Here is a 16,072-nt window from a genome sequence, read left to right on the forward strand (position 1 = left end):
TTGCTTTTCTTTTTTCTTTAGCACCATCCACTAGCTTCTTCTTTTTAATTTTCTCTTCCAATTCAAGTTTGTAGGGTGATGAGGTAATAATAGCTGTTTTCCCCCTCTTTCTCGTTACTCTTATAGTTTTTCTGGTTACCGGAAAAGGCATAATTTGTTGGGGACTAGCGACAGTAAAATTTGATTCCTGTGACGTACTTGGTCTATAAGGCGAACATCCTGGTTCTGGCGATATGTCAGCTGTATTAAGACTTGGTGTAATTGTAGTAGCATGAGTGGTTTTGGTCAGTGGTACCGTTTCGATTCCATGAGGTGTGGTTGATTCTGTTTGAGACTCCATAGTCGATGGGAATACACATAAAGCTTCCGATGTGGATGCCGTGACATTAATAGTTGCTGAAGTTAATGTCGTTGAAACTGTTGATTGTGTTTCAGGTTGCGGAATATCCGTGGTTGAAGAAGGAGCAAAATCAGTTTCAGTGAAAACTGTAGGGTCAAATGGCCAAATTCAGCATTTTCTGAAGCCATTAACTGCTGTAGACATCGTTGATGCTTGTATAAAAGCCTTTCCAAAAATCTCAGCAACTTGGCGTGGCGTGACGGTCATTCCCGGATGACTGCGAAGCCATGCTGTGACTTGTTGGTCATAGTATGTGCTTAGCGGCCGCATATATGCAACATCAGCAACCTGAAGTCGGTGGGTAGTGTGTGGAGGGAAGCATAAAATGATCACTCCATGGGATCGAGCTTCATTTATTAGGTCAATGTTTTGAGTGTGGGTACTATGCCCATCCAACAGCAACAAAACGGGTTTTTCAGTTGTTGCTCCACTAAATTCCACGAACTTTTTAAACCAGCCAGCAAATAATTCTGTTGTCATCCAACCAGAATCACTGCATACCCCCCAAGATCCAGGTGCAGCATTGAGCATTAATTGGGGATCCATCCGCTTCCGCGGAAACACCATCATGGGTGGCATGTATTGGCCACTTGCGCTAAAACATATTTCCACAGTTATTGTTGTCCCTCTATCTGCGGAGGTGATCGCCCCGACTTGTTTGCGACCTCTTTTTGCTATAATTTTTGATTTAGTTTTTGGCACAACTGATATTCCCGTCTCATCGCAATTGTATATTCTGTCAGGTGTCATATTGTGTTCATCGTATACATTCCCCAAAAAGTTAAAAAATTGATCTACAACCTGTTTATTAAAACCTGCAGCTCGAGCAGCTGAAGTACTTTCAGGCTGTCTTATAGACAATTCAGGATGTCTCTTAAGAAAATTGCGTGCCCAATCTTTACCAGCTTCTTGTTTTTCATTATTAAATGGATGCGGTTTATTATTTTTAACCGCCAACCTGTACGCTAAACCCCTAAGGTCTTTTATTGTAAGACCGTACAGCCTACTCTCCATGTCTAATATATAATTACATAGCTCTCGTTCTTCTTCATTAGAGAACACTGTATCTTTAGGGCCTAAACGAACCTTCATTTTTTGGCTATTCGAAGCGTCATGTGATAAATTTTCACGAACCGATTTCACTTTTCTTTCCAAGGTCGTCTGAGGGACAGAAAAGGTCTTCGATGCTAACATGTAACCCATCCTACCATGTATTACAGCATCAACCGCATTTTTCATATCCTCTTCTAACCACTCTCCTCTGTTTGACTTCCTTTTATAAGTTTTCACCATTCTACAAAAGAAGAAACAGACACATTCACAAGGGAAGCGTCAACTTTGGTAATCACGGATTCACATAATTTTTATATATATTGTAGGGTCACCTCCCTTAATTACCCCTATGAAGTAGTAAGATGCAACGCTCTTTCATTCGCGAGAAATAACGATTGGAAGTTCTATGAGTAACTTAAGTAGGAGTCATGCAATCATGAAGTCGATTGAAAAATAAAAATTTAATCCTTGATTTCTTATAAATGCAGAAAATATAAAGTTAATTGGTATAAAAAAAAAAAAAAAAAATTATTTAGCGGGCTTCCAACAGCCGGCCTACCGGACGGTAGGCAGGCGCGTTGCCGTTACGCCACGCAACCATTGTTGCGAGCGCTTGAAAGTTTCCTCCTACTTAAGTTACTCATAGAACTTCCAATCATTATTCCTCGCGAATAAAAGAGCGTTGCATCTTACCACTTCATAGGGGTAATCAGGGGAGGTGACCCTACAATATATATAAAAATTATGTGAATCCGTGATTACCAAAGTTGACGTTCCCCTTGTCAGATTTATAAGGCATCAAACATATTAAAAATTCGGAGGGGCAAGATGGGGTACTTCATACCCCGTCTTGCCCCCTCGTGCCTAACGAACTTCAACAAATTATTTAAAAACAATGCCGTAATTTGAAAACAAAGAAGTCCTCACCTGCCGGCGTGTTTGTTGAGACATATGAATAACTATAAACCGTATGTTGTGCTGGTGACGTTTAGCAATAAACACGTATCGGACAAAACACAAAAATGACAAGGAATATGACAAAAAATATTTTTTTCCACTTAAATAAACAACGAAGCAGTTACGCCGGCCGATCACTGTGCTAACTGATTGGCATCATGGCAGCGCGTCGTCACACACTAGCGGGATTCTGATTGGTCAGTTGTATCGCCATATAAAGCCGCTACCCCGTCTTGCCCGCCACCCCGTCTTGCCCCCCTCTCCCCTATCCCTTATTCTCACCCAAATACCCCGTTCTTCGCCCGCCCGAACCATGCTTTATACTTAATCTTATTGTATTGTAATCTGAATTTCACGATCTCAAACACAATCCGCTATGATGGCCCTCACCTAATATCAATCCACATCATTGATATTACCCGTTTTCCCCAAGTCTTGAACGGATACGTTTCTGATTTGGTTAAAGTGGTGTAGCAGTGACTTATCTTTATTTCCTCCATTGAGTAATGGACAGCCCTTCGTGCTTCTTAGATTCAGTTGTTATATATATAAATGTATATAATTTTTTTTGTTTCAATTGAATATAGCCATGTTTTGGTTTAGCTCTTCTTTGGCTTTTTCTGGTCTTTAGTACGTTATCTTTATTGTATTGTAATCTGAATTTGATGTGCCTGAGTCTTTCGATGATGTCGATGAATTTCTCACATCGCTAGAAGTTGCCACAGAGTTGTTAAATATAGCCTGACAGAATTACCTACGGGTTTAAAGTTTATTTATCGAGAGGACTTCGCATACAAGCTTGTCTAGGTAGGTATAAAAGTCTAAGTCAAAGTAATTTTACCCCAAACAGCGTTAGTTACTGTTGTTGGTTGTCTGATTGAAGGTTGAGAGTGCACTGAGCAAGTGTAACTACAGGCTCAACGACTATAACATCTTCGTTCCCAAGATGGGCGGCGCATTGGCGATGTTAAGAATGGTGAATTCTTCTTAGAGCGTCAATGTTCTCGACATCCTTATTAAGAGTGTTAACCCTTAAATGCGCGAATTTTGTAATCGTTTAAAAAAATATTATTCTAATCATATTAGGATCTATACAGCAAAGGAAAAAACGTTAAAATATATAGTATTGATATAAAGCTAAAAAAAAATACAAAAAAGTGTGTGTTGCATATGTGCAACAGTGCGCAGTCATCGAATTATGCTATGTATGGAAAGAATGAGGTCATCAATAACAAACTCAAATAGATACAAATTCAAAGTTCTTTATTTATTCATGGTGAAATTTATAAAAACAATTATTGTCTCTGTTGTAACATAAGCGTACTCTACATTTTTCACAATAAGTGAATGTATATCCCTTACAATTAGGATATTTACATCTGGCCCGATCCCCCCATTTTTGCCAGTGATCTATTGTGTCTTGTCGGATATCTTTCGGAGGCATAGTTTGAGCTGGTCCACGCTTCTTTTTTAGTTGAAATTCAGCTTCTAAAGATGAAGTGCTTGGGCGACCCCTTTTGGTACCATTTCCTTTTTGGCCAAGATTGCATAAGGTATGGGCCAGCTCAAGTCTGCAATTGCACAGACTCAATGGCTTTATGGAAGATTTGTTCAGTTTCAGAGATTTCTTGTACAATAGCCATGAATTTACGACTGTAACGTCCAGAAGATGGAAAAACAAGCGATTTGTCCATTTTCTGCTTTTGCGAGTAACATGGTACCTTCCAATAAAACTATCAAGGAGATCCACTCCTCCCATGTGGGTATTGTAGTCTTTTATCACATTGTGGCAATCTATTGGAATCCGCTGTTTCGTCGTTTTATCATACCTCATAATTGTAGTCACAGGCAAGGCTCCAGTGTAGGTTGACATCAAAGTCACAGGCTTGTTGTCTTTCCATACAATAGCGCTAATGTCAATACCATCTACATTGGCAACCTGATCCTCATAGTATCCTCTTGTTACTGTTCGTTTCATCGGAGTTTTCTTATCCGTAAGCTTGTTGTTAGGTATGCGATTCGCCTGTACAGTTCCTAAGCAATATATTCCTTCTTTTGCAAGGTAAGTGATCAATGGCACAGATGTGTAATAGTTGTCGAAATAAATAATGTGGTTGACACGTCTTGGAACAATCCGAGTTAGCCGCACAACGGTATTAGCAGTTGGTCCCAAATCTGGTTCGCCATCTATGCGAGGAAGCTTTTCGCCGCCAGTAGACTTCAAATTTATGGGCAAATCCATATATACTACAAAGCAAGAACAACTTGAATCCCCATTTATGGGGCTTATTGGGAAGGTATTGCTTCATGTAGTGTCCCATTTTCGTAGCACACATTTGCTCGTCTAAAGATAAACGCTGTTCCAGAGGCACTGCTGCATATCTTTCATTTAGATCATCAATAATTGAGCGAATTTTGTGTAACCTATCATGATTTGGATGTTCTTGAGGTAAATGAGTGGTATTGTCATTGAAATGTAAAACAGTAGAATTTTTTTCGAATAATTTTTGTGTCATGGTTGATTTTATCGGTTCATAACCGTATTTATCAGACCAGTACAAGCGAAAGTTTGGGAACTTTGCAATGGATGAATAAATAAGAATACCAAAGAATTTATTGAGATCACTAGCAGTGATAACAAACGGTTTGGAAAGATTTTTCTGGGTTGAATACAAATTACTTTCAGACACTATCTTATCTCTTAGTTCTTGAGTAAAAAAGAAAGAAAAAGATTGATACGGCGTCTCTAATTCCAATATGCTATCAGGATATTGTGTTTGGGGAAAATTATGAATGTTTTCAACAGTATTGCGATCTCTTTTTCTCCAGGTTACGCGGCCAATGCGTTGACGAGCAGTTTCGTTTTGTTGGCTAGAAAGCTGTTGCACCTCTTCCTCATTTTGTAAAATCGGGTCATTATCATTGTCAAAAATAAGTGGTGGCTCGTCATTACTATCATCATTACCACTACCCACGGAAATCTCCATATCTTCATCACAATATTCTAAATCCGCTAATAACTGACGATTATTCTCATAGTAAACTTCTTCATCTTGCTCTTCTTCTTCTGAGAATTCCAAGTCATCCTCGGAATGATCCAGAGTCTGCAGATATTCTTCGATGTCTCGGTTATTCAGCGATCTCGGCATGCTGTAAAAAGGCAAACAGAATTTAGGTAAATTCTTCTAAATATGTCAGTACTGAGTATCAAGTAAAAATTCATATTTGTTTGAACGTAAATGCGCAATGTTGCACATACGACACAAACAGTTTATTTGAAAAAAAACTTATCAAACTTTTGAATATATGGAAAATTATTATTTTCTGGTCTTTTTGATTAGTTATATTAGTGAAATATAAAAAAACAAACAACACTTACCTTCGAAATTCGCATAAAAAACGAAATAACACTACACACAAATTACTTTTTACAAATTCGCGCGCCCGCGATTTTTATGTCAAAAAATTATGAAGTTTAAATTTTTGAAAATGAACCGTCACGTCAAATGTCAAACCGTTCATAAAATTTTCTATAATCTATGGCAGGTTACGTTCGGAAACGTGTACATTAACTTGTCAAATTATTTGAATGTTCGGTTCGTTGCAGATATACAACACGGCGAATTTAAGGGTTAATTTCACATCTCATTTTGTACACTGAACTTTCCATAGAAGGTCATCAAGCCTGTCATCGGCATTCAAAATCCTAGCATTGAAATTAGCTTGGGCCAGGGTTTTTTGGCTAGGTGGTTTGACTAGTGTTTCGACCGCGTTGGCCCGCTGCACACTTGCCTCGTCCACGAGGAGAGAAACAGGTGAGTAGCATCAGTTACTGGGACGGGACCGTTGGGAGTTTTGACTCGGAGTAGGGCTTCTAGCTAAATATATACATAGTTGAAGAATTGGTACTGAAATACACCGTATCCCTATTTCTTACCCAAATACCCCCCTAAAGCCCCCGTTCTGTGCCTGACCGAACCGTTCTTTGTGCTCAATCTTATTGTATTGTAATCTGAACTTCACGATATCATTTTGTACAATGAACTTTCCCTAGAAGGTCATCAAGCCTTTCATCGGCATTCAAAATCGTAGTATCGAAATTAGCCTGGGCCCGGGTTTTTTAGCCAGGTGGTTTGGCTAGTGTTTCGACGGCGTTGGGCCGCTGCACACTTGCCTCGCTCACGAGGAGAGAAACTGGTGAGTAGCATCAGTTACTGGGTCGAGACCGTTGGGAGTTGTGACTCAGAGTCGGGCTTCTAGCGAACTATATACATAGTTGAAGAATTGGTACTGAAATACGTTGTATCCCTTATTCTCACCCAAATACCCCGTTCTTCGCCCGCCCGAACCATGCTTTATACTTAATCTTATTGTATTGTAATCTGAATTTCACGATCTCAAACACAATCCGCTATGATGGCCCTCACCTAATATCAATCCACATCATTGATATTACCTGTTTTCCCCAAGTCTTGAACGGATACGTTTCTGATTTGGTTAAAGTGGTGTAGCAGTGACTTATCTTTATTTCCTCCATTGAGTAATGGAAAGCCCTTCGCGCTTCTTAGATTCAGTTGTTATATATATATATACTAGCTGACCCGGCAGACTTCGTACTGCCTCATCGATAAATAAAAGACCTAATCTTTTATATAAAATGATTTTAAAACAAACAAATCGAATCCGTATTTAATAAAAAAGCATTTATTGAATAAAGCATGAATTATTATATTATATTATTTTCGATACATCATGTTGCTTACTTACAAAACAGAGTTTTCCTGAAATACTGGCTATTTATAAGGTTTAAATTTGATATTCACAGACACACACTGTTAAAATACAGTCTGTTAATTAATTTAAAGCTTTCTCATAAACTATATTTTTTGTTTTGTTTTGTGGTGCGTAAATAAACAAAGAAGACGGTTTTCCGACGCGCGAACACGCGACGTATAATTGTCCATGCGCGAAACAGGGAAACTCCAAGTTGATTCCACAAACTTCTAACGACTGTCCTTGCGATTTATTTATGGTCATCGCAAAGGCCAGACGCACTGGAAATTGTAACCGTTTAAAATCGAATGGTAAGTCCGTTGGAATCATCGGTATCCGCGGGATCAAGACATCCTCTCCTTTATATTTTCCTTTTATGATTGTCGCCTCAATGACGTTATTCATCAGTCTTTTCACAGCCAGTCTTGTTCCATTGCATAGTCGAGGTTGATTAATGTTACGCAGCATGATGACAACTGATCCCACTTTTAACTGCAAATTGTGAGGTGGTAATCCAGGCAATTCCAGTGAATTTAAAAACTCAGTGGGATAGTTGACTACGTCATCCTGGTTCATTACGGTGTCGACTGATTTGAAGGAAACCAACTGTCCTGGAAGAAAATTCTGAATGGTCGCATTAAGATCCTCGACATCTTTATTTTTCGCTGCTAATATTGCTCGTTCACCCAGCCAATTATGGTTATTGAACTTTTGCGCTATATCTGGGAAAACTCGCTGAATAAGCTCCACTTTTGAGTCTGTGATGTGACAGAAATCTGTAGGTAATGTGATGAATCCGGTCGAGGTGTCCACTGCAACTTTATTATTTCCAATGTCTAACAACTGCTTCGCAAACACATTTGCAGTTTCATCTTGTTGCAAAAATACTCGCATGTTAGTTGTTAAGTGGAGTGTCTTTACGTACTGCCATAAATTTGATGATTTTAGGCATGCATTTAGTTCATCAGCAACAGTTGATCGGGGAATAACTGGAAGAGTCTGACGAAAATCACCTGACAACAGAATCATGGCCCCACCAAAAATATTTTGGTTGTCACGAAGATCTTTCAACGTTCTGTCCAGTGCCTCCAGTGACCTCTTATGGGCCATTGTGCATTCATCCCAAACAATCAATTTGCATACCTGTAGGATCTTGGCCATTGCGCTATTTTTGGCGATGTTGCAAATTGGTGTTTCGGTGATTTGCATGTTTAGTGGTAATTTCAAGGCAGAATGTGCAGTCCGCCCGCCTTCTAGCAGAGTTGCAGCTATTCCAGATGAAGCCAACGCTAGAGCAACATCATTTCGCGATCTGATCCTCGCCAAAAGCAATGAAATTAAAAACGTTTTTCCGGTTCCTCCGGGAGCATCAAGGAAATAAATTCCACCAGATCCACTGTTCACAGCTTCTATCAAAGTGTCGTACGCAATTCTTTGTTGTTGATTTAATTGTGGAACATTTGTACGAACTGTTTCGGCCAATGCTTCAATGTCGTACTGATGTTCTCTTTGCAACTCGTGGTTTAATGCATCGTGCATATGACGATTGGGTGCTGTCATTCCCAAACACGACAATACTTTATTTGCCATCAATAAACACATATCTTCTATCATGATCAATGTGTCATTGTAAATTTCTTCAGTCATTTGTAGTGTATGATTCAAAGTTTGACGGCGCACACGATGCAAAACATCCTCAGACATGTCATCTCTATACTTAACCCACAAATCTTTTGGATTCGAGGGGAAACATGTCGATATGATAATCGCAAACAATGTACGAATTTGATGCGGCGATGAAGATATTACGGAATCCTTGAGCGTATCATCCCAGTGCGAATCATTCTCAAGTAAATGTAATAGTTGACATGCCTCACGGTAAGTCGCACACAGCTGTCCATTAACTGTTCTCAGTTGTTGAAACGATGTCGGACCACGAACATTCACCAACAACAACCGCAAATAATATCATTCATCGTTATTTGGATGTACTGTGTAGATGCGACCCAGAGCATCTGAAGCAAATACATTTGGATGTCCTTCAACTGGTGTTCCTTGTTTTCGACGCTGAAACGATTTCGATGATGCGTTCCATGTGTAATAGCGTGGCATGTCAGCATACAGCAAAGTGCGAGCAAAATCATCAGTTTGACAGACTGTGAAGAAACTTGTTAATGTTGTCGACGGTGGATGTGCCGCCCTGTCTGCCGCGTTAGATTCATTAAAATAAACTCGTTGACCATTTTCTAAATGGACTGCCAAATGGACTACTGTAGGGTGTCTTTCATGGATCGCAAATGAAAAGATTCGCCAAATAGCTTCATTGCTACTTACATAGCGACCCATCTGGTACTGTGATATTTCATCATTTGCATTGGTTACACCGAAGACAGCCATATCACTACCTTTATTAACATATTTACATATGTACTTTATCGACTTCACAGAATTACAATATTCCACATTGATGTGAGTCTCAAAAGCTTTGGACAATATTGGCGAGTATGGCACAATCCAACGATTGTCTACATCAACATTTTGTCCTCTTACCTTCACAACTACCGATCGCCCACTGTCCGCAACTGATCGCCGACGATACAATGGGTATCCATCATTTCCCGTTATGGTTTCAGCAAGCAGGTCTCTTGGGTATCGCTTGGAACACCTACCGTCGACCATACAGGGTGAATTGTAGTTGAAATGTCCGCAAGGTCCATGTATCATGTGTTTGGTAACTACTGCATGCAATTTTGGGTCAACTATTTCATCTGGAATTTCAGCTGAAATTATGGAATCAATCTCATCTGGCCTTATTTTGTCCACTAACCAGACTAAAATGTGCGCATGTGGCAATCCACGCTTTTGCCATTCTACAGAGTACATCCAACAACGGACTCGGCCATACACACAATGCTTTATTAAAAAATTCATGAGAGATTTTAATTTTTGTTTAAAAACTCTGGCGGTTAAGTCATGTCTATCAACTGGTGTTTGGCTATGTAGTAATTCCTTCTCGATTTCGGACCATTTTGGGTTACATGTGAATGTAACAAATAAGTCTGGGCGGCCATAATGCCTAACATATGACATAGCATCCTGAGCATATTCATGCATGTGGCGTGGGCTTCCTATATAAGTAGCTGGCAAAATTGCCATTCTTCCTACATTATTCACATTGCCATCAGCATTTATAGCATCGCGGAGATGAATGTATTCCTCTGACCGTAGCCGTCGTTGGTTCAAACGGATGTATGTCAATCGTTCAGTCTCAATTTTGACATACATATCAACTGCAAACTGATGAAAAAGTCGTTGACACATCAAAATATGATTTACTTCACCTTGACGGATCATGAGTCTGTATGAATAGAAATTCATAGCACTAACTTTTTTGTTGGTTTCAGCACCTGCAATCAAAAATGATAAATGTTTAAATTGTTACTTCGACGAATTGAATTTAAAAATATTATTTAATCTTGTTCAATTCATTTACCTGTTACTTGATTTACCATTTTGATATTAAAATGGTATCCATCTTCCCCCTGCCAGAAGATTAAAGGATATTGTAGTGCATCATAACTCCTGTGTGTTTCAGATACACGTTTTAAATCACTATTCCGACGATGAAGCACAATATCTCTAGATTGTAAATTTTCTCCCACAATGACAACAGCCACTTCATCAATGGTAGGTGAATTGAACCTCCTTGTGTGTTCACCGGCAGGTGTTTTGTCAGCTCGAATAATAATGTTATGGCTATCAGATGGCATCCGATCCAATGCTATTTTGAACATGTTTACTAAATTGTTATTATGATGAAGAAACATTTGTAATTGTTGGACAATGGTTCTCTTCACTGTTGGATTGTGAGCACAACGATTATTAATTTCCGCATCTGAATTGCCCATAAAATAAATTTGTAAAAATTGATGATCTGCATCAGGTAGTGGTAACAGAGTTCCCAGTAAGTGATAAATTTGTCCTTGTATCTGTAATTTTTAAAAATTTGTCCATTAATTATTTCCGATATATATTTATTTTAGTACAAACTTGAATAATATAAAAAAAAATTCTTATATAATACCTTGAAAGTGGGCATGAAATTGTCTTGTATAATATGTGTAGCACCAAATGATGTCATCTGGAAACAGTTGTTATATTTCTGAATGTTGGTCAAGAAGTGCTTAGAATCATTTCCAATACCAGAAACTAAAGAGCATAAAGGATCTGGTGGTGGGACCAATTGTGGCAATTTTACTTTGCCTTCAGCACAACATAATCCAGTAGATTCACCAGTGTATTTTAACGCCTTACAATATTTACAAATTGTTTTCATTTCCCCAATTGTTACTGATTTGTCGGCACAATAATCAATTGCCGGATCATAGTGGAATGCAGCTCGTTCAAGAATCACAGGAGCACTGCGTCTGCGGATTCGCTCAATTTCATTATGTCTAGCTTGCTGTTGTTGTGTTTGCGGTGCACGAACTCGTTGCATTCTAAGCCTATCTCCTACATTGTCACTCACTAAAGAACGCAATTCTGACATAGCAATACGACTATTTTCTTGATCTCTCTGTCTCTGGTCATCAGTGCGGTTAGCACGTGAGGTAGCTCTTCGCACATTTGATTGACTACGACGACCTACGTTAGGTCGTCTTCTCCTCGGCATCGTAAATTGTAATTAATCAAAGTGAGAAAATTTCCCGCTTATTTTAGCAGTAAAGTGTCACTATCACAAAGGATCACCAAAGTAAAGAAAGTTCTCGCGCACGTAGCCACAAAGATAGAAGGATGCACTCATAGATATCGTAACTCGTAACACAATATAATATCGTAATACTTTTTTCCGTGCTCTGACTGAAAAGCGACAGACAGGATGGATTGACATATTAGTTGGTTGTCAAATCTAATGTCAAATATTATGATTGCGTTCAGAAATTTAACTTAAGATTTATAATTAAACGTTTGTGACAAAACTTAAGATTTATCTTTCGATTTCTATATATAAAATAATCTGACAGATTAATAACTGAAGTTAGCTAAAATTAATTTTCTCGAAGCCAACCACTATGTATGTACTATGTATTTTGAGACTATGCAATTTTGTCGCGTTCGCGATTCACTTTCACTTTTGTTGAGTTTCGGAACGCGATATTAGATCCTCCAACGCGCATGCGAATTTGAACTTTATGCGGCGGTAATAAATTACAAATTGACTCTCCATTTTATTTAGAAAACGTTTGTATGGGAAATATAAAAATACTGTTTTGAGGATTTTCCCGGCAATTATTCGAATCTTTCTCACCTTTTAAACCTTCCCTAGACCTCCACGAATAATTCAAGACCAAGATAAGATAAATCCGTTCAGCCATTCTCGAGTTTTAGCGAGACTAACGAACAGCAATTCATTTTTATATATATAGATAATATATATATATATATATATAACAACTGAATCTATATATATATATATATAACAACTGAATCTAAGAAGCGCGAAGGGCTTTCCATTACTCAATGGAGAAAATCGCCCAAGACTTGTTGCGTCTTTTCAAAATCGAACCCTATGGCGTCCACCATTTGCAATGACTTTTTAATTGTTATTCGAACGAATATAGTTACATTGCTGTCATGTGATTTCTATTGTCGACGAGAAATTTTGTTTAGGTACGAAAATTAGATATTCAACTTGAAATAATTCTTGCTGGTTTTTTGCGTCCGTTCTCGATGGAAATCATGTGACACATTGTATATTTTTGTATTCGTGCCATGCATTTAATCGTTTTTCCTACATCCATCTAATTGTATGGATATATTGATACCGTATATTGTACTGTATTAATTCCATGCATTCTGCTAATTAAATGACTCCTTGCTATATTTGAGATTTTATCGGTACCGTATATCATAATTATGTAAAGACAAGTATGATTTTATTATGTTCGTATGCTCATAACGTACATTGATGATTTGCACATCAAATGAAAGCAATTTTTTTTCTGTATATCATACGATATACGGTTGCCTAATAAAAAACAGGTCAATAAATTTTTTTTACGAAAAACCAATAATATTAATTTAATTAAAAACACTTGCGGCCACATTTTGTTAGGCAACCTAGTAAATACATATTCTCCTTATCATAAATATGCGTAAAAAATTGACTTTAGGAAATATTCGATGAGTACATTGATTTTGAAGCGGAATTTCACTAAATTTGATTAGGTAGGGAAGGGTATTCGGGTGGGGGGCGGTAGTGGGAACCTACAGCTGGGTCGCAAGTCCCAGGCTTCTTGATTATTTCGAATACCTTTCTCTACAACGCAATTGGCACGGCACACACACGGCGAATCCTTGGACTGCTAAGATGTTTCGCATATCGATAAATACACAGGTATATAATAGATCCCAATAAATTCATTGCGTGACGTGGTCTCTGTCTACCCCAATGGGGGACAGGAGTGACAACATGTATTTATGTATGAATAGAGAATCATCTCTTTTTATGAAGTCGATTAAAATAAAATACTTATTTATATAACTTGGAGTACATAACAGACATTAAAAAAAAGTTATCCCTATATTATATGGGTCATTGTCAAATTTAGCGCAGCTAATCGTGACTAAATCTGACAAAATTTTAAAAAAATAAAAATACGTATACTTGAGTTTTCTTTTCGTCAATGCCTGTGATGACAACTGAACATGGTCTGTTACTGTTGGCCGCGAGGTTTAACTAATAATTAATAATTTATTCCAGATTTAGTGGGTTAGAGAGTAAAAAAATACAACTCTGTTACCACAACGTATTAATTTTATTATGAAATTTAAACAACTCAGTCGTAATCATTTTGGCATTAATGTAAACTACTGTCTTTTTTCTTAAAATTACACTTGAAATAATAACATTTTTTCTTGTTTAACAATTATTAACTTATATTCTAAACAACTTTGTTACTTTTTAAATGTTTGCAAACATTAATTTGTATCGAAATATTACAAATATTTATATATTAATTGCTAACTGCAACATATGACTGTAAAAATATCTAATAAATTAAAATATTAATATAGTACCATACTACGACAACTATCTTTTTATAAAAATCCTAATTAAGTCCCTTAGTTTTTGGGACATAAAAGTAACAGAGTTGTAGCGCAGTAACATAGTTGTTGTTTTTCTTATCTTGCGTTACTAAATCAGATTCTTTGGGATTGAGATCATAATTATTAACATAAACTTTAATATTAATAACAATTAAGGTTATTACTGGTAAATATTTACCATAAACTTTATAAAAACAATAATAAAAAAAAAACTAAAAAATAACTAAAAAGTGAAAGTTGCTTAATACTCGAATATGTCTAAAGGAGTATCAAACTGGTAGTAGGATGTTCTTGTACCTTTACATACTTTTTTAGGCTCTGGAACAATAGCAATTAAATTATCAAAATGCACATAAGATAAATCAGACTCAACTAACTTAAATTTGGTTGCAGTATGATCCATTGACTTAAAAAACATAATTTTAACCACACCATCATCTTCTACTTCAGATAAAGCTTTACCCAAATAAATGTAGTCTTGTTTTGGGCTAGACATTTTAACCAAGACGCAAACACCTTGTTTTATCTTATTAACGTGAATATTCTCCTTCTCAATCAAAGCATCATGACTTTGCTTTGATGTGCTGGGTTCGTCTGCCAAATAAGAGTTGGATGATTTTTCTTTTAATGACATTAGAGGAATATCTTCTTCAGAATCTGAACTGTAGACAATGCTGTAAAACCCTTTTACTCGTTTTTGGCAAAGGTTGCTTATATCAGACAGATACCCGTTGTCACAAGCGGAAAAAATTGATTTATCCATGGTATTTTGGAATGGAACATAGCGTTTGGGTTTCATGCAAGAGCAAAAGCCACGCTGACAAAAGCAACACAAATTTCTATACTTGATAACTCCAACCTCCTCAGTGAAAACTTGATGGACTTTCATGGTACCTAATAACGGTCGGATATGCTCCGGGATCTGCTTTGCACTTTGCTCAATATCTTCATTAGTTATCAAATATAATCTAACTTTACTAACGTCTTTCAAATTAAGATAGAATTTTGTAACATCAGAGATGTCAGTTCCACGTGCAACAAGTTGGTCAGCAGTACGTTTCAAAAATCCGCCTATCCCATCTGCTGCACCTTTGCCATGGCCCGCTTCAAAAAAATTCCACGTAGCTTTAGTGAACTTGTACTCGGAGAATAGTTTTGTACAAATCAGATAAAAATTTTGTTTTTGGCGGTATTGAGTGGCTGGGCCATCTGAAAATACATGCAGAATATTAACTTCAGGAAATTTGTCGCGAATTGAAGCGAATATGGGGTGGAGATGAGCCCAGATTGCAGCTGGATTGTGTGAAAGGTTTCCAGAGAGGGTACAAAACGATGATACATCTATCTTGTTATTTGAGCCACGACTATAAATCACTCCCGTATGTAACGATATTTGATTTCGGGATCCTCCAAAATGATGAGATTGTACTTCTTCGAAAAATTTACAACTATAATTTTCGCTGAAATCAATATGCAGCGCAATTTCATTTTTGCCCAAGTCATCTATACATTTTCTGTAGTTTCTGTACTGTGTCTTAATGTAATATACGTGCCTTTTAAATTCCTTCAGTATAGCTTCAAACTTATCTATTAAATCTTTTCCTGTACTCTCTTTCTCCTCTTTGACACTTTTTGTAACTTTGATTTTCTTTCCTGACTTTTCTATTACTTCAGCTTTAGTGAACCACTGAGGATATTTTATTACTATCTCGTCTTTAGATGAATCATAATTTGTTGTATTTGATTGACATACAGAGCAAATGCCTGTCATGCACGCTG

The 16,072-nt window shown here is 37.4% G+C and overlaps 1 protein-coding gene across 1 annotated transcript; it reads right to left on the reverse strand.

Moving 5' to 3' along the window:
• Nucleotides 1-7,264: 7,264 nt before the first annotated feature.
• On the reverse strand, nucleotides 7,265-8,887 carry LOC124542377 (ATP-dependent DNA helicase pif1-like). The gene has a single exon (XM_047120343.1). The coding sequence runs from the start codon at nucleotides 8,885-8,887 to the stop codon at nucleotides 7,265-7,267; it is 1,623 nt and encodes a 540-aa protein (XP_046976299.1).
• Nucleotides 8,888-16,072: the final 7,185 nt, after the last annotated feature.

The sequence above is a fragment of the Vanessa cardui genome, chromosome W (genome assembly GCF_905220365.1).
Source record: "Vanessa cardui chromosome W, ilVanCard2.1, whole genome shotgun sequence".
Taxonomy (NCBI): Eukaryota; Metazoa; Arthropoda; class Insecta; order Lepidoptera; family Nymphalidae; genus Vanessa; species Vanessa cardui.